Here is a 20,036-nt window from a genome sequence, read left to right as displayed (position 1 = left end):
CATGCACTCAACTTGCAATGCCTCCAACCAACCAAGCTAGTGGTTGTTTGCAGGAGGTGTGAATTGACTTGCCACTTCCTATGGAAAGGCAAAAATCCCGCCTCACGTGATGCCTTCACGCATGCTTCCATTGGCCTCTCACGTTGACATAAGGACCATGCGACCAAATAGTGTTCTCTTTCCTGTTATTTTTATAAGAAGGTTCCACCGTGATAGCTTTATAAAGGGGTCTAAATATTTGTCTTTTAATAGATCTGAATGGGTCTAAATTTTGTAGACTGAGTAAACCCAAATGTGGCGTGTTTTATTGTCTAAATCTCCACCTAAACCTAAATATGATTTGTCAAATGGTCAAATAGAGGTTTGAAATTTAGAACTATGCGAGAATCTAGATCGAGATAAGAAAATTATTTACAATAAAAGTAGGTTTGACTTTGTTTTACAATTACTCCATCTTCTAAATCTATTTGTTTTGTAATTCTTTTTGTTTTTTTTGTTTTTAATCTTATGGATCTAAGAAATTACCCAAAAAAGAAAATTGTCTGAATCTTGAATGACATACATGAGAATACAACAATACATGTAAGGATATTTGATTAAATTATATTCTAAATTTGATATGTATATAATCCCAAAGCATGTAGTAGCTATCCAATGGTCATCACCATTCAAATGAGTTTTTCTTTTCTAAAATCAAATAGTCTACTATTTTATACAAATTTTATGGCAGAGGGATCTACATGTCGCTTGAATGTGTTGGCATATCCCATGCCAAGTCAATCGGCGTATGGGATGGATGCCTCGTGATTCATATATAGAGGGGTCCACATGGTTAGGAGGGGGAGAATGTGTTAGAGAGTGTCAAAGGAGGAAGGCCTGTAGTACAGGCAATGTCTACATCATTTTTCAAATTTGTTCATATGAGGCCATGGAATCAAATACGATAATTGATAGGGAGTAGCTAAAGGCTCTATAGATCTAAGGTTGCTAGGTTGGGAAGTATTGTGTGTATTGTGTAGAGTTGAAAATAAACTATCAGCATGGAAAGCTAAGCAAGTAACCTTTGATGAACAAACAATTTTGGTCCAATCAATTGTATCTGCTATTCCAACCCATTAGATGTCTTGTTTTAGGTTTCCTTCAAGTGTTTGTCAAAAACTTAACTCTATATGTGCTAATTTTTGGCATATATATGTGATACATGGAATCACATATATATTAAAATAAATACAAGATAAAATCAATAGTAAAAAACGTAGGAAAATAAAAAATTAAGAGTAGAATAAAGGGTAGTTACCGAACTCTCAAGTTTCAACCTTAAGCCTCATCAACGTATAAAACGGTAAAGATGTTAACGGATAATAGAAAATTCGTATTCGATCCGCGTTCATATCCATTTAGGATAATCCATATTGAAAAAACCACTATCTGGAAACTATCCGAATCCGTCTAAAAACTAATAGGATATTATCTGAATTCGTCGGAATATAATTTGATACGAATATGATAGTGCCACTGTCCCATTGAATTCGATCCATTTACATTCTTAACTCTAAATCCACTTAGCTAGGCCCAGGCTTGGGTCCGACCTTGATGCAGGGGTTAAAAAAAATAGCAATGAGTTGACTTTTATCGTGGGAGGGGGAGGGGAGATACAAGGGTTGGGCTAGGCCCCCAAAAAGAATAAGACGAAATAAGTCCCCCCCCCAAAAAAAAAAAAAAAAAAAAAGAAGAAGAAGATAAGGCTAGATTGGGCTAGACTGGACTTAGCCCAAGGTTTCAACTCTGGCCTAGCTCTGCCTTACTCAGGACCAAAAATTCCTATTCCTGTCCGGCCTCAGGCCAAGGTATCTCAACCCAAACCCTCTGTTGGGGCTCATGGGGATTTTTATCTGCTCCATTTCTGACATGCTCCAATTTGCTCCATTATCCCCTTAGATGGTTGACACGTGTCTATAACTGATCCAACGGTCAGTTTTGAAATAAAAATTTTACTTTTCTTTTTTCACTTTGCATTTTAACTTTCCTTTTTGATTTTCACTTTTCCCTCTCATTCTCTCTCCTCTTTCAGCCACTCTGAAGAAAGAGACCGTCAGAGATGGAGCAGCTGTGAGCGTTGTGGTATGCCGGCAAGGCCCCTACTCCAACATCTTTTGTCTCTCTCTCTCTACTCTTCCCAACCTCAAAACAATCAATGACGAATCTCTACTATTGAAATCCATGGTGGAGCTAGGGAACCTTGAATTGGACTCCTTGTCTAAAAACCTTTTAGGGGAGACCACACAAGTAGGAGAAGCCACACATGCGTTACCAATCTCACTTCCCATAACTCCTCCAATCGGGTTGTGGTATAATAAATCCACGCAGTCTTGGTACTTGTCAAAAAGAGGGAGGGAAGACCTATCCTACAAAAAAAAGGGGCATAACTAGTGCACGAGCTCCTGCCATTGCGGGGTCTGGGTAGGATCAATGTAGTAGAGATGTTTATTCCATCAATGGTAGGTCTTTGCCTTTGCCATTGATGAGTTTGGTCTCTGGTATGATCGCTAGAAGAAGGATTCAAAACAGATGGCCCTTGAGGACAAAACCGCTTTCATGGTTGTTGCCACCTATGGTATAGTGTTGAGGTCTTCAAGGGCACCCTATCTTTCATGGTTGCCGCTACCTTCGTCGGAGCTAGAGCTGGTGTGTAGCAAAACCCTAAATCAATTTAGGGGTTTTTGGTTTGGAAGAGAAGATGTAAATAAGGGTAAAATTGTCTTTTACCTTTATTTAAGTCACTAATGTAAAAAGGGTAAAATTGTCTTTTACCTTTCAAAACTAAAATCGTCAACTGTAAGGGGGTTATATGTAAATGATGAAACTACAGGGGGTGTTCTGTTATTGTTTCAAACACCAGGGGATGTATGTAATTAAGAAAATCAAAGACTAAGAAGAGTAGAAGAAAAGGGTAATTACTGAACTCTCAAGTCTCGACCCTAACCCGCATCAACAAAACGGTAAAGACGTCAACGGATAGTAGAAAATTCGTATTCGATCCGCATTCATATCCATTCAGGAGAATCCGTATTAAAAAAATCACTATTGGGAAAATATCTGTATCCGTCTGAAAACTAATATGATTTTATCTGAATCGGTTGAAATATAATTGGATACGAATATGATAATGCTACTATCTAACTGAATTCGATCCGTTTACATCCTTAACGCTAAATCCCCTTAGTTAGGCCCAGGCCTAGGCCTGGCCTTGATGCAAGGCCTAAAAAACTTAGCAATAAACCGCCCTTTGGGCGAACTGAGTTGATGATCGTGGGAGGAGGAGGGGAGATACAAGGGTTGGGCTAGGCCTGCAAAATAGAATAAGACCAAATAAGGTGGAAAAAAAAAAGAAAGAAGAGTAAGAAGAAGATAAGGCCAGATTGGGCCGGCCCGGACTTAGCCCAAGGTCTCAACCTTGGCCTAGCTAAGCCTTACTCAAAGACCAAAATTCCTATTTCTGTCTGGCCTCAGGCCAAGGTATCTCAATCCAGACCCTCTGTTGGGGGTCATGGCGGGGTTAGGGCGGGCTCTGGGAGATATCCTCCAACGGGAAAAATCCACCCAGCAGAAGATCAATCCAGATCTTCTACGGCGCGCCTGCCCGTAGCGGTGAGAGCGGCACAGAGTGTGTCGCACATGCAATGACTGCCTTACCCCCTGCCCAACGCCTTGCCGGAGCGGGGGTAAGGTGGTTATTGCACATGCGACACACTTTGCGCCGCTCTCGCCGCAAGGGGCTGCGCGCCGTAGAAGATCAGGGTCCGTAGAAGATTAGGAATGCTCTTCTCATTTCTGAAAGTTTAGGATCGAAGCTCGAAATTCCGGATAAGACCCTCCTTCCAGAAGCAGAAGGAAAACTCTTTAAACCCAGGACCTTTCCCCCCCTCTCTGTTCTGCAACTTGAACAAGCTGCCATGGCTGCAATGTCTATGGACATAGCGGCTACCTTCATTGGATTAGCGAAGCGGCAGGCGAACACGCTTAGGGTTCGGACTACAGTATTCCCTGTTTCATGGGGAACTAAACTTCATCAATCTCGGAGTTACCGAACATCTGTAGTCGACTTAAAAATGATTTCCACTTTCTCAAAACCGAAGAGACGTATTCGCATGTTTACTGCAGCAGCTACCACAACTGAGAGCGGGAACTCGGATGTTTTAACCAATATTCCTCCTGATGATCGTATTCCTGCCACAATAATCACGGGGTTCTTAGGGTCTGGAAAGGTACTCTCTTCTATTTTCATTCGCAAGTTTCTTTTTCCTGCTTTAAATTTTGTTATAAATCAAGAAAACATATTAATGATTGAAAACTAAGTGGCCTTTTAGGTCAATTCTTCATTTTGTTTTCTGTTACCTTCCACTCTTAGTTTTGAAAATTTATATAGAAAAGAAGATATGAATAAACGATTCCTAGAATATTTTCATAGAGCTCTGCAGGGAGAAAAAGCTCAGCATGTTTTCCCTGTTTCCCTTGCGGTATATGTATGTTCATCGTGTCTGATATAGTCTTTATGTAATGTAGTATTAGAATGAATACCTTCTGTTGCCGTACTCAATTGGAGAGATTACATTTTTAACCCTCTTGAATATGGTTTGTTTTGAGCAGACAACTTTACTAAACCATATCTTGACTGCTGAGCACGGAAAGCGCATTGCATTGATTGAGAATGAGGTATGGATTGGGTTTGTTTCTGATTTTTATATGTTTAGATACAGTAGTAAGGTTGAATAAAGGATTATTCTCCTTTTTCTATTCTGTTGGGGCGGGGGGGGGGGTTGGGAGAGGGATGTGGCTCCTCTGTGGTGTGGCAGGGTGTCCTACGCACATCACCTGGGCATGCAGCCCGATCCAGCGCCCATGTGAGCATCCGATGTGCACCGGACGCCCTGCCGCGCCACAGAGGATCTGGGTCGATGGGAGAGTGACTTCTGATGGTTTTGCCATTCTCTGCTTTTTGTTCTCAATATTGTTGGGTCAAAGGTAAGATGGTGCTTTTGATAACTGACAAGAAAAATAGAGTTAAAAAGTTTACATAGATATAATTCAAAACACTGTTTTACTTATTTCATTTGATTTCCAGTTTGGTGAAGTGGACATTGATGGTTCTCTGGTCGCTGCCAAAACCACTGGGGCTGAGGACATAATCATGCTCAATAATGGTTGTCTCTGCTGCACTGTGAGGGGTGATCTTGTTCGGATGATTTTGGAGTTGGTGGAAAAAAAGAGAGGAAATTTTGACCACATAGTGATAGAGACTACTGGTAGGCATGCATTTAACTTCTCGTTTGTCCAGTTAAGTTATATTATGGAGAGATTGTAATAAATTAGGGTTTTTCTTTTTCCTAAGATTTAGTGTATGGGCATGCGTGAGATTTTGATTTGGACTACTTGGATTTTCCAAGCCAATCCAGCTTGATTCAAGCTCCACATCTCCAAGTTAGATGGTTGTTTGATATTTTCCTATGTATTGACTGTTTGATTCTTTCCCTGCACCTTTTTGCATACTCTGCAGGATTAGCAAATCCATCACCAATCATCCAGACATTTTATGCGGAGGATGAAGTTTTTAATGCTGTCAAACTGGATGGTGTTGTAACCCTGGTTGATGCAAAACATGCCGGTATTCACCTTGATGAGATTAAGCCCAAGGGTGTAGTCAATGAGGCAGTTGAACAAATTGCTTATGCTGATCGTATTATAGTAAACAAGGTAGAGGATATAGTAATATCTTTGACATACTTTTGGATTTGGTTTCAGTCAGCCAAGCATTGGCCAGCCTGGGCAATATAATTCTTGAAAACTTGCTACTGGCTCACTGCTTTAAAGGAAGTGATGGATAAATTTGAATGAGAAACTGAAAGAGATGGTTGTGCTCTCTTTACTGCTGTTACACTCTCAAAACAATTGTAGCTGTTTTCGGAAGTGTTAAATTAAATTCTACGATAGTGTCTCCACCCCCCTCTCTCTTTTTTTTTTCTTTTCTGGGAGATAAGAAATAGTTTAATCTAAATTGAAACTAATGTACTTCTCTGTTTTCTCCATTGCCTCTAGACTGACCTTGTCACTGAACCAGAAATTGCTACCCTGATCCAGCGTATAAAGGTTAGAAATTGCACTTCTGTTTTAATTTCACATGTACTTTGAGGCCTTGTATCTTTAACGTTTTAATGTTTCTGTTGGTACTGCTACTGGGTGCAGAACATAAATGGCATGGCTCATTTAAAGCGAACTCAATTTGGCCAAGTTGATTTGGATTATGTTCTTGGGATTGGAGGCTTTGATTTGGAGAGGTTATATTTCTTTGCCTTTTACTGTTGCCATGCTTATGTGGTGACTTGCTAAGAAATGGAAAGCATCCTTCTACTATACTTGTTGATTTAAATATATTCCAAGGATATTTAAATCCATTATACTATTTTACGCTATTTTGTCTCATGATAGTATACTTCTAAACCCATTACACTATTTTATGCCTTTTTGTCAAAATCCAATTTCTTTGATGTTGCTTATTGCTCGACATATATTTCATCCAGTTTTGGATCCTCTTTGTGTATGTTATGTTTGTGGCTTTGTGCTTGTGATGCATAAGAGTTAGAATTGCATAAATTTACACAAGTGCATGTGCTTTATGTTTTGATGCCACAAGTGTTTCAGTTATTGTGTTGAAAATTTATTCTTCTAAAAACTTTTCTCTGTCAATGGTTTGAGGGACTGTAATTCCTCAATCTTTTATTTCTTTAGCCTAGAAGATCTCTTAGGTGTAAACTTTGAATAGTGTGTTGCAGGCTTCATCTCAGGGCTAGTCTAAGTTCCCTGCCTTATGAATCCATGCTTTTATGGTTCTCCATGTAGCACTGTCCTTGAATGAATTTATTAAGGTTAACAGTTGATCCCCTGAAATGTTGGAAATGCAATTATTCTGACGGTGATTCCTTTCTATTGCTTGTTCCATTATTATTGATTCTGTATGCTTTAATGTATGGTTACTTGTTGTCTTTTTCATCTATCTGTTCATCTCTTTTTTGAGCTTATCTGTATACATGGCTGCTGATAACTAACATTATTGGAAAGTTGCCAGGATTGAGAGTGTAGTTAATGCGGAGGACTCAAAGGAAGATCATGAAGACCATACAAGTCATGACCATGACCACCACCATCATCATGAACATGACCATAAACACGGTAAGTGCTTCCCAATAAATTTCAGTATAAAATTGTCAGTTCCTCCGTGATACCAAAGGATGATATCTTTTGATCCACTTTGTTGGTGTGTAAACAGGGTTATGTGTACTATGTGATTTGACATGGTCATGATATGTTTGAGGGTTATCTTGTATTGTAAATATCTGAACAAAAGGTTTTAACAACCCAACCTTTCTTGCATACTGGTAACTGGTAGATTTTGCTTTGCATTGTTTTCAGCTGAATAGGAGTCATTTATTGGCTTTTTTTCTTCTTGGAATGTGGTAGACTTTTAATGTTCCTGGAATTAGAATAAAACTTGTAACCTTTGCCAGACTTGGCTAATTTGATTTCTTGTTGCCATTTATTATCATTAGTCATTACGGTCATTTGTTTTTCTTAACCCTCTTTTTTTATGTGCATAATCTGGTATCAAATTGATAATAAATTTTCCATTGGTGTCATTGTTGTTAGGGCAAATTTCACGGACACCCCCTATAACTATTCGAAAAGGCAAGTACACCCTAAATTTTGCAAAAATGTCAACCTTCCCCCTGACGTTAAGCAAGGTTACCCCCCAAAATTAAAATGTCGATTTTACCCTCTTCTCCTTCTTCTTCTGCTGTTTCTTCCGCCGCAGCCACCACCACCACCACCGCCACCCCCTCCAGCCCTCCTCTTCTTCTCCTCGGTCAAGACATCTTCTGGTAAGCCCAAAGGCCAATTGAATTTCTCATACAAGTTTGCTGACAAAATTACAGCCCCGGCATCGACCGTATCGAAGGGAGATGAACCTGTCATCGCTGGGAAAAGTGTGGCGTACCCGCCACCTTGGTCTGGCAGTGGTTATTATCCATATCCGCCGCAGCTGGTGGCAGGGTATGGGTATCTCATCAATCTCTTTACTCGAATCAAAGCTTGGGGCGGCTTCATCACTAAATTTCCTCAGATTTTCATGATTGAGATGGATCGAAGGATCTGAACTGATTGGGTGTGCCAAAGAGTGGAATTTCGAGATAGGCAGATCGAAAATCTCCAATTTAGGAGTTGATATGGGGCCAGAAACAAATCCAGATAAAATAGTTGAGGAGGGTTTGAGAACAAACGAAGGATTGGATTTAACACCTCCGTCGGCACCCGGAGGAGGAGCGCCGCCGCCACCACCACCACAGCCCTCCGCCTCAGCAGGTCATCCAGAGGAAGAACCCTATAACGTCATGTTACCTTTTATTGAATCATCTTCTTCTCTCTTCTTCCATTTTCTTACCGTCATCTGCTCCGGCTCCAGCAACCAGTACCAGCGGCCTTCCTCAGCCTTCCTTAGCCACGTTGATTCCATCCCAAACCCATTTGCCCACCTCTCACATCCTCTCTTTATCCTGACAAGAAGAGAAAATTATATACAGTAGATCAAAACAATAACCTACAATGATTTATTCCTTCTTCGCATTCGATCTCCCCATACCTCATATCTGCCTCTCCGACCTGAGAAAGCCAGATGAAACCCCCTGGCCAAATCCATATCATACATAGCTCTTCTGTTTGGATCTGACAACGTCTCATACGCCTCTTGTACTTCAATAAATCTCTTGGTGTGCTCTTCCATCCTTTCAGGCAGGGACACATCGGGATGATACTTCATTTGCCCACCTCTCACTTCCTCAGGGGAGCAAGAGAAGGAGGGCTGGAGGGGGTGGCGGTGGTAAGGGTATAATAGGAAGTTCACCCTATGGTAAGGGTAATTTCGCCATTATAAAAGAGTTAACAGCCACTTAACTGCACAGACCTAACGGAGTGGATTAAGTTGAAATAAAAATATAAAATAAGGGTAGTCTGTGATATTTTTACAAAATTTAGGGTGTACTTGCCTTTTCGAATAGTTATAGGGGGTGTCCGTGAAATTTGCCCTTGTTTTTATCACTGGCACTCACATAGTTGTCATGGCGTCGCCATGGTGCTGGAGGTCTGTGCATATCGACCTACACCATGGCGTCCTGTCTCTCTTTCCCTCTTCGATTTCTTCTTCCTGCCTCTCTTTCCCTCTTTGATTTCTTTTTTAATTTTTTGTTTCTTCCCCAACCTTAGACCCACTCCCTGCTTCCCTAAATGTCTTATTTTAGCCTTGGTTTAGTAACCTGCAACTAAGACATCCGCCAGATCTGATTTCAAATCTCACCATTCGGTTGCCAATAGAATTTTGGGGCTATTTCTCATTGGGATCGGCAGACCTTGGTGCTGCGATTTTGTTCCAGAAATTGCTGGGAGAATCGTCTTCATAAGAAGGAGTTTCCTCTGCTGGAACTACTCTAGTTCACTGCCTCTCTGCCTCTCTTTCTATCATGTTATTGCAAGGTTGAAGAAGACATTAAGTCTTTAAAATTGCAAGTAAGGACAACTTATATTATTTATATAAAACCCCTTATATTCTCTATTGCTATTCTGTTTAACCCATTCAGTTTTCTCTTTAACTCCATCAAATTACAGTTCTGCCCCTCCTTTACAACTTCAGATTAATTACAATTCTGCCATTGTTCTTATAAATCTTGATTTATCTACTAGTTTGCCATTCAACTTTGCCATTCAACTTTGGATTTAATTACAATTCTGCCATTGCTCTTATAAATCTTGATTTATCTACTAGTTTGCCATTCAACTTTGGATTTAATCACAATTCTGCCATGGTCGACATGATTGCCATGGCGGGCGACGTGTCGATATATCGATCAGACACCCCTCCACCGACTTGGATTGCCATGACGCCGTGACAACTATGGGCACTCATCAAATAGGTAAAGTGTACTGCAACTTATCCATGATCTTCTTCTTGTTACATTTAACGAGGCTAGACTAGAGGAGATTAAAGGTCCATTGTTGAGTATAGAACATGTGTTTTGCAATGCTACCTGTTTATGTCCATATCCAGAGGCTGTTGATCTTAAAATATATGATATAGCTGCAGGCGCAAGAACAATTAGGTGAGTTTTGGGCTCCCAAGGTTCAAGAAAAGATGACTACACAGGAGGGATTTTCTACCAGATGCAGGATCTACATATGGCTCATTTATAGTTAAATCCTTAATGACATCTAACTTCTTTTGGGTTTCTAAGGAATCTTGGGCTGGTCTGTTCTGCCCCCTCCCCCCCCCCCCCCGGGTGATCAAGTACAGCTGAATATGTGATTTTTTTATTTTGGGAGTGTCCAATATAAAAGGGCGTACCCCAGTGCACGAGGCTCCTGCCATTGCGGGGTCTGGGGGTTTCATAATGTATGCAGCCTTACCCCTGCTTTTGCTGAGTGGCTGTTTCCAAACTCGAACCCGTGACCACTTGGTCACAATGGAGCAACCTTACCGCTGCACCAAAGCCTACCCTTGGGAGTGTCCAATAGATTGGTTTTTATTTATTTCTATTAGTGCTTTTAAGTTTCTAAGCGCAGATCCAGTCTTTGTTTGGTTTCTACTAGCCTTGAGCTGATCTATGGTGTGATATTATGGTTTAGTATAGTATAGTGTTTTCTACACCTGCTTGCCTATGATTTCACATTGTTTACTTCCCCATGGTTTTATGAATTTATACAACCTATGTTATATGCACTCTCAGCCTTCCAGCTCTTGTCAGGACAGCAAAAGAAGCCCAATCTTTTGGGTGGAATGGGAGTGGGCATATATGTTAGGGTTTATTGCTTTTTCACATGAGCCTCTTGATTTGGCATACTTATGCTTAGCTTCCTATGCTTTACTAATCATATAGGTTTTCCCCCTTGCTTGTCTTGTCAAAACAAAAGAGGTCCTAACCTTGAGGCAGGATGTGAAGGAAGCATTTATATTGGGGTTTATTGCACTTGTGCCCCTATGATTTCGCACATATATGTTTACATTCGTCTGGTTTTGTATGAATTTATATACCCCATAGTGAATCACACACACACACGTGTGTGTGTGTGTGTGTGTAAATGTTTCTACATTTTATTTTAACCTATGTCCTTGATTTTGGGCAGTTGTTGTGTCTGGCATTCCATGTACATGGTCAGACATGATCTCAGATTCTCAGGGACAAAGTAGAAAGTGATGAAGGGATCTTATAGTTATTGAAGTTCTTTGGAGAAAGGACAGAATTATTTAAAAGATTACTGCGAATTTGAGTCCTTTTTTTGACTGTAATGTTTCTTGATAGTCTTATTGACTGACTAATCTATGTTGCCTCCTTTCATCCAATTCTTACTATGTAAATCATATATTGGTGTCATATATGCTCAGTTGAGATCAGCTCCTTACACTGTACACTTGTACAAATGCAATAGTGTGAATGCATTGTGTCTTTGATGTTGTGGACGCAGAACATGCTGATCACCATCATCACACTCATGATCCTGGGGTTTCTTCTGTCAGCATAGTTTGTGAAGGGAGTTTGGATCTTGAGAAGGTTGGTTTTAAGATTTTTATGTATTGTTTGATTTGTCTGTATTATGTATGTTCCTTTAAAACTATCAATAAAACTTCTGAGCCTCAGATATAAATCTTTGAGCCAATCATTGTAGAAAAGGATGTTTTGAACTGTTTTGCCATAATGTCTACCTTGTAGGAATGTTTCTCCATTTCATATTGGTGGCTGACTGGCTGAGATAAAAAATACTGCTAACTGATAGCATCAGACTGCTAAGATTTTCCTGAACCTATTGCAGGCCAATATGTGGTTGGGTACATTACTATTGGAGCGTAGTGATGATATATATCGAATGAAAGGTCTCTTGTCTGTCGAGGGTATGAATGAGAGATTCGTTTTTCAAGTAAGTACATCCTTTTTGGAGATATTTTTTTTTATTGTATGTATTCTGGAGTATTCCTCATTCTTGCTGGTTAAAACAGAATCTGGATGCATTTTTCTTCTATATTCTGGTGCTTGGTCCCTGAACCCAAAAAATTACAAGAACAACTGTAACACTGAAAACTGTGACTTCTGTAATTGATTCTTATTAAGCTTTGCATGTGACATGTCCACACCAAAATCCCGGGATACAAGGAGTTCACATTACTCATTAGATTGGCAAATTGGACTTATTTATCACCTTCTACAGTTCTACTCACCTGTGCATATTTTTCCTATTGTCAGAGTCAATAAAAAGTCATCTGCATTAAGTGTATGGTCAGTATGAGGCTTTAGATCAACAACAACAACAACAAAGCCTTATCCCAACTAAATGGGGCCGGCTACACAGATCCTTGCCCTCCACTCAGCTCTATTCGAAGTCATACGTGGTCTAAGGCCTACTCCTGGTTCTTTGAACTATTTCAATCTGAATCAAATCACACCTCTGGATTGGAGTATCCAAAGGCCTCTGTTGAACATGGCCATGTCACCTCAAACGACTTTCTCGTAGCTTATCATGTATTGGAGCTACACCCAACTCAGCTCTAATGTGGTCATTCCTTTCTCTTTTCTTCCTAGTTTTGCCACACATCCATTTCAACATCCTTATCTTCACTACATTTCGTTTATCTATATGACGCTTCTTAACTGCCCAACATTTCGCACCATACATCATAGTTAGTTTATCTATATGACACTTCTTAACTGCTCAACATTCTGCACTATACATCATAGTTGGTTGTATGACAGTCTTATAAAATTTCCCTTTAAGCTTTAAAGGAATACGCCGACCATACAACACTCCTGATGCACCTCTCCACTTCAACCAACCTATTTTAATTCCCTGAGCAACATCATCCTCTATATACCTAAAATAATCACTTTGTGGAATCTCCCTCTCATCGATATTCACCACCTCAGTAGTCGTCCTAGTGTGACTAAAGTTACACATGATATACTACATCTTTGTTCTACTTATCTTAAAACCTTTTGATTCCAAAGTTGATCTCCATTAATGTAGTCCTAGATGGAGGATAGATCCACTAGGAGCCAAATATCCAGAATCCAATGACAAAGGACCAAAGGGGCTGCTGGTTCTGAAGTTCCAATAGAGCAGAATAGGAGTTTTAGGTCAAATTCTAGGGTTAGGTTTGGGGGAATGGGGGTAATTTTTATATGGTAATGATAGGCAGGTGTAGGGAAGTCTAATGGTATAGGTTTTATGATGTTTGAGTGAATGGAAGTAGGTTAGGTGAGTTGGGCAGCAAGATAAGGTTATTTAAGACAATTCCTAATGGAGGTAGGAGAAGGGGATTCTAAGGTTTAGGGTGGTGGGGGTCTGATGAAACTTGGATTGAGTGTCAATAATGATGTAAGGGATGTATGCTGAAAATTTGGTTTGAAACTGATGGACAGATTTGAAGTTATGGAGGAATCCTAGTTAGGGTAGGAGTGAGGGTATTATGGTAAATAGGGTATTGGAACTAGGGTTAAGGGATATGATTAGGTTACTAATTTCAGAATTAATGTCATGAAATCAACTACTTATTCTGAGCATGAAATCAGAATCGATTATGGTTGAAGGTTTGAAACTGTGCTTTAATGGAGGTAGGGGCAGAATGGGAAATATGAGAATATATTCAAATCAGGCCACATGAATTAGGTCAAATTTGAATCACTTCCCAAATTAGGGTTAATAGAGGTATGGTGAAAATCTGAGTTCAATCGGATGGCTGGTTTGGTAGATCCCAAAAATCACCTTGTACGTGACCTTCTAGAAGGAAGAAGAATAGTTGCAGAATTTCTTACTTGTTGCAGGTCTTCAATGGAGGCAGCAACTCTGTGATAGAAGGATAGAATCACCTTCCAACTGTAGAGGATCTTCCCAGCCGTCATGGCATAAGGAGTCGATCGGATTCCACCAATCCCTTTCCACCTTGATAGAACCACAAGGATGCACATTCACAAGGAGCAAAGGAGCAACTATGGTAACAAACAAAAGCTTTTTCATTAATCAAATTCGTGTCCAATATTTGGTCCCCTTGCAACGTTATATAAAAGACTCAAAATTAGATTCCTACACTAAAAAGGAAAGGCCTAACCCAATCCTTAACCTATTAGCTAACTTAAACTGGCTAGGAAACTGAAATAGACTCAAAATAGAGTCCTAATCTAGCCCATCTAAACAACTAAAAGAAAACTAATAAAATCACTTAAATTGAACCATTGGTCCAAACCAGCTTTGGACCGGTTCAAATTAAAACATTAAATATATGAAAATAAAACCAAGTATAGGACTAAAACATCTGCTCCCGTTTGCAACCTAATTACCCATATTTTAGGCCCATAAAAGTGGCCTATTACATAGAAAACCCATGGGATCAAAGGCCCAACATGTATATATAACCCAACCCTAGACTTATTTCTAAAGAAATAAGCCCATTTCGATGATGAATCTGCATCATCCGTAGCTCCAACTTGGCGATAATCCCTACTTTTGTCTTGTCCACCAAAATAATATCATTAGCGAAAAGCATACATCAAGGAACCTAATCTTGGATGTAAAAATTAAATCATCCATGATAACCGCAACCAAATAAGGGTTTAAGGCAATTGTAATTGAGAATTCACTACCTTGACCCTCCACCGTTTTTACGCTAGTCACCACATCATCGTACATATCTCTAATTATGTCGACATTTTTTAATTAAAACCTTTCTCTTCTCTAGAATATGGTAGATTAAATCTCTATGGACTTTGTCATATGCTTTTTCTAGGTCAATAAAGACTGTACGAGGCTTTAGATAATTAACAAATATTTATTTAGGAATTTGATGGGTAGTTCAGTCAGAGCATGTTAATTAGTGTTTAGCTGTTGTCATGTACCTTCATTATATTGATCATTATTTTTATGGTAAATTACACTTGGGATGCCTAATGTTTAGAGAAACTATGTCTAGGGTACCTCATCTTTGAAATATTATGTTTTTTCTTAAATATTATGTTTAGGGTACCTCACGTTTCATAAATGTTATGTTTCTTTTTTTATATTTCCAATTTTGCCCATATGTTTGGCCTCTTCTCCGGCTTTTTGCACCTACCCACAGTGGGGGACAGATATGGGGATAGAGATGCAAAGAGTGATCCAGGGGAGAGAATCATCTTCAGATCCGAATTGTCGGATACTTTGGGGAGATCGAAGTTGTCAAGTCATAACAGATCAAACCGAGGGGGGTTTGCTACCTTATGAAGTACTGATTTAAGAAGTTAAAACAGTACTAAAACAGGATTGAAAACAGAGGAATGAAAACCCAGATTAGGAGAAAATTTATGTAGCAGAATCCAACGAGCAGATGGACCTGGAAATCAGGTCGAGTTCTCCTTTTAGTTGGGGGGGGGGGGGGAATGGGGAACCTTTGCTGAAAATTTCAATTTGATCCAACGGGTGGATCAGATTTTATGTAGGATTCCTAGTATGACTAGGAAAAAGGCTAAACTGGCAAACAAAATTTCCAATGATCAGATTGCAGAATATTAAGCCCAACTCAAAGTAGGTGTTATGCTATTAAAATCAGAAGAATCAGAACAGTATAAAGAGGGTTTCAATCTCAGTATTCAACCCAATAAACCAATCCTACTTAAAGTAGGACTCTAACTAGCAGAAAACGAAATTTAGATCTGAAAACAGAACTGGACAGTGAATAATATCAGCAAGACAATTCTGAAATTACAACAGAGATCGGCTCCATAAAACTATCAGAATCTAATAATCCTAGTAAGAATAGGATTGCTGTACTTAGCCAATAGAATTTGGAAATGACAACAGATTTTGATAGAAGACATGATTGAGTGCTGAATACAGAAAATTGAACTTGAATCAGATATGAAATTTACCTTCAATCAGCAACTTAATCAATTGAACAAAACTCAGAACAGTACGTATGTGGCATTAAAACAGAGAAAGAGGAAGAAGAAACCTATCTTAGGTCTAGGGTATCTCACCCACTGTCTCTAACAGATTCTTAAGGCCAAAGGCAACTCAAAACTTTAATAATCAAATCATCTCTGGCTGAGCAGCCTTACATTGTTTATATAGACTGAAAATAATTTCCTAATCAAACTAATCAAACTGAAATATACTCCTGCTATGAATAGGACTATAGGAGTGCTTACAACCTGGCTGAAAATAAAAACAACTATAAATAACTTCTCATACTTCCACTAGGAATGGAAGTAAAGCTAATAAGCTACTACTAAGCCTAATCTCGCATGCTTACCTTGTACCCACATTTTAGGCTCATTATAGTGTCCCATCACAAAGAAAACACATGGAATCAAAGGGTTCTGCATCTCTACCATTTAACAGAGAGAGAGACAGAGAGAGAGAGAGAGAGAGAGACAGAGGTGGGACGAGGGTAGGGGTGGAGGTTCACATAGGCAGGGAGGGGGAGGTGGGCACGTGGGCAGGGGTGGGGGCAGGGGGAGGAGTTTCTGGAGGTGGTGGTATGGCAAAAAAGTTAATGAAAAAGGTACCCCAAACATAGTGAGGTTCCCCAAGTGTAGTTTCCCTAAATGTTAGGTAGCCTAGGTGTAATTCGCCCTTAATGCTACTAGCATCATCTGTAGCTTGAGTCTTGCTTTTTAAATTATTAGTTCATGAAAATTATGTTTAAGAAGGTTGGATTACTTTAATTTTATGGTTTTTTCCCTATGGTTTATTGTACAGGGAGTTCATGACATATTCCAAGGTTCTCCAGATCGATTGTGGGCCTCAGATGAACCTAGAATAAACAAGATTGTTTTCATAGGGAAGAACTTGGATTCACAGGCTTTGGAGAAAGGATTCAAAGCTTGTTTACTGTGAGATGGTAAAAGATATCAAGGTGACAATGACTCTTCAATATAGTGAGAGGGTAAGGAGAAGTTAGTATGGAATGGTGGAGGTTATTGGAAAGCTTATCTTTCTCAATGAAAAGTTAAGCCATATCGTTTCCATAAAACCATAAGCGGCCATTTCTTCTTTGTTATTGTCCTTGTTACCATCTTTGATCTCCGGCTAAAAACCATTGGCAGCATCTCCCCCCCCTCTTTTGACGTTGATCTCTTTCTCAAATGGCACATCATATGCTAATAGTTCACACAACTAGACAGTTATAGAATGAAATGAAGTTTTCATTTCTTTTGCCACAGCTCATTTTTTCACCTTTCTCACAACCTAGCAGAACCCTGGTTAAAATTAGTCTCTACACTACAGAGACTAAAGAGTCTTAGTGGAGACACAGTCATGAATTATGAATTATGAATAATGAATCATGAATCAGGATGAAGTAGGAATCCTATTTGATCCGTGTATGACAAACCAGGTCTATAGATAAAAGAAGGGGGCCAGTAGAGCTTTAGATGCATTACTTCCACTCGAAGATCAAAATTTGTAAATTGTTATCATTGAACGCCAACACAATAAACTATTTTGATTTTTTAATCATAATTTTGCCTTTCCAAGCCTCCTGATTGCCTCATTCCCCAACTATAATCATTTTTCATATTGAACCGGTCAGAGATGTTGTTGCTGGTTTTCATCAAAGATTATGTATCAAATGTGAATACTGTTTGATATGCAAATGGATCTTGAATGGTATTTTGGTTTTCTTACTTATAGGTAGGTAGTCATAGATCACTGGATAAATAATCTTCAGTCAATAGTATCCTTTTGGACACAAAATTCTCAAACAAGTCTATTCAAGATTAGGTCATATAGATTGTCTACTTAATTTATTGCTAATTATAATGTCACGGGTGAGTGAGCTATATTGAATTTTTTGCATTATTATTGTGGAATTTGGCCCCTATAAAATTGTAAAGGAAATAATTGATACACATGGAAACTGATTTAGGGCATCTCTAATGGTTTGTTAACAGTTGCAGTTTCTTTATCTCATGATATTTTTATTATATATTTTTTTTCATCTATTTTGAAAATGTTGGTTCCATATGGATGATACTTTTTTTCAGGACGCCCATTGGTGTGACATTGGCAGCCTGAGGAAACCTCTCCCATTCCTTTTATCCCACCTAAACCCTAAATTTTTTCCGTTAAGAAGTAAATTTATCATGAACCTTGCGAGAGAAAAAGAAGCCGACAACACCAGTGTGCAGATTTCTATGCACATCCTCCAACAGTCCACCCATGGATTACCACACATTCTCTCCCCATTAAATGTCCCTTATTGGACGATTCATCAATATTAAGAAAATTATCTCCTCCAGCTCCCGCCCGACCCAGTTTCCCAGAGAAAAAAAGTCATAAATTCTTTTCCAATGATCATATCATGTATTATATATAGAAATTCTGTCTTTTCCACCCTAAAGTGAGATAGAGAAGTAATTGACAATATCATATCGATCATTGTAACAGTTCATAGAGTCATTCTCTAATCTTAATTTCTTGATTCCCCGTCAAACTCATTTTAACAGTTAATAGAGTCGTTCTCTAATCTAAATTACTTGATTCCCCGTCAAACCACTCGAGTGCTTGATCTCATTCAACAACCATAACCATGTGATTGAACCATGGTTTCGTGTTCTACCAAACAAAAAAACATGGTTTCGTGAATTTATGTGTAAAAAAATTCTTGCTTTCCAATAAAGTTAAGTTTGAATACTGCTTTTTTTTTTTGAAAGCTTTACGAAAGCTACGAACAACAACTGCGATAGCCCATTGGTTGATAACCCATAGTTAATTACAGTTTATCTTTTTTTCAGTTTCTTCATTAAATTTTCATTTCTTTGAACTGGTATTCCCTCTCCTTACCTTTCCCCCCCTCCCCCCCCCCCCCCAAATAAAAGAAAAAAAGAATTGGTATTCCTTCCTGTTTTTCAGCCAATGGTGGTTTGACAATTTTATCATGTGTACTAAATATTTCTCTCTCTTACACACACACACGCAATCTCTAATAAGAAAAGACAAAGTTTTCCTCCACCTATAGAAGACGGCTCGGTTCACCCACCATCCTAGGGTTCACAAACCCCTCCTTGGGTTTTAGTATGTTCCAAAATACCCTCTTGATACTGGAGCCTTCTCATGCCCCTCGGTGAATGAGAATGAGATCCCATTCATTGTGGGTGGAGGGAAACTCGGTCCTATTATGGTAAATAGGGTATTGGAACTAGGGTTAAGAGATATGATTAGGTTACATGTGAACCCTAATTGAAGTTCCTCCATGCTAGCTTAGCTCTTTCACACTCACGCAATACAAGGAACACGTACACACAATCGTTGCGTTTGTTAAGAATGCACAAAAATACTCTCTCACCTAGGGTTTCAGAAAACCCTAATTTCCAATCAAAATAGGAGGGGGGAGAGAGGGATTGGCCAAATGATGGCTATTTCCTCTCCACCTTTTTATAAAGAGGGTTACCCACTTTGAGTGAGAATTTCAGATGGAGTGTGTTTGAGATTCTATATTCCAATAAAAAGTGACCTTGTCATCCCTTAGTATTCTTGAATGCTACAAAGTGGGAAGAGGTAGGATCTCATTGGGTATCTTATCAAATCCAAATATTTTGTAATATTCAATTAATAGATAAATATATAGCATTAATTTTCCAAAGAAAAAGAAATTAACAATTTAATCAAATTAATTGCATATCAATCCCTTCCCTAAACACTAACACACAATGGATTATAGGGCATGTAATTTAATTACTGGCACACCCAAGTCCATCCAACATGCCAATACAAATATTTTGTGTTAGTGATTGGACGAAAATGTTTTCAAACATAACATAATTAATAAATAATATTAGTTTCATAAAACAATTGTAAACTGCTTACAAAAACATTATCGGATCCAGATTTTGTCCAATCGTACACAAACATTTTTTCTCATTGATGTTCATAATAAGGCAGTGGATTCCGTGCTGGACGCCTTTTTTGTTTACAACAAA

At 38.9% G+C, this 20,036-nt stretch overlaps 1 protein-coding gene across 1 annotated transcript; it reads left to right on the top strand.

Moving 5' to 3' along the window:
• The first annotated feature begins 3,857 nt into the window (after nt 1-3,857).
• On the top strand, nt 3,858-17,085 carry LOC122653051 (COBW domain-containing protein 1-like). The gene is made up of 10 exons (XM_043846981.1): nt 3,858-4,265; nt 4,648-4,713; nt 5,123-5,303; nt 5,555-5,751; nt 6,094-6,144; nt 6,241-6,332; nt 7,121-7,224; nt 11,560-11,645; nt 11,905-12,009; nt 16,816-17,085. The coding sequence occupies exons 1-10, from the start codon at nt 3,954-3,956 to the stop codon at nt 16,951-16,953; spliced, it is 1,332 nt and encodes a 443-aa protein (XP_043702916.1). The 5' UTR covers nt 3,858-3,953; the 3' UTR covers nt 16,954-17,085.
• Nucleotides 17,086-20,036: the final 2,951 nt, after the last annotated feature.

Source organism: Telopea speciosissima, chromosome 2 (assembly GCF_018873765.1).
Source record: "Telopea speciosissima isolate NSW1024214 ecotype Mountain lineage chromosome 2, Tspe_v1, whole genome shotgun sequence".
Lineage (NCBI taxonomy): Eukaryota > Viridiplantae > Streptophyta > Magnoliopsida > Proteales > Proteaceae > Telopea > Telopea speciosissima.
Note: the sequence above shows the minus strand (reverse complement) of the source record. Positions and strands in the feature narration are given on the sequence as shown.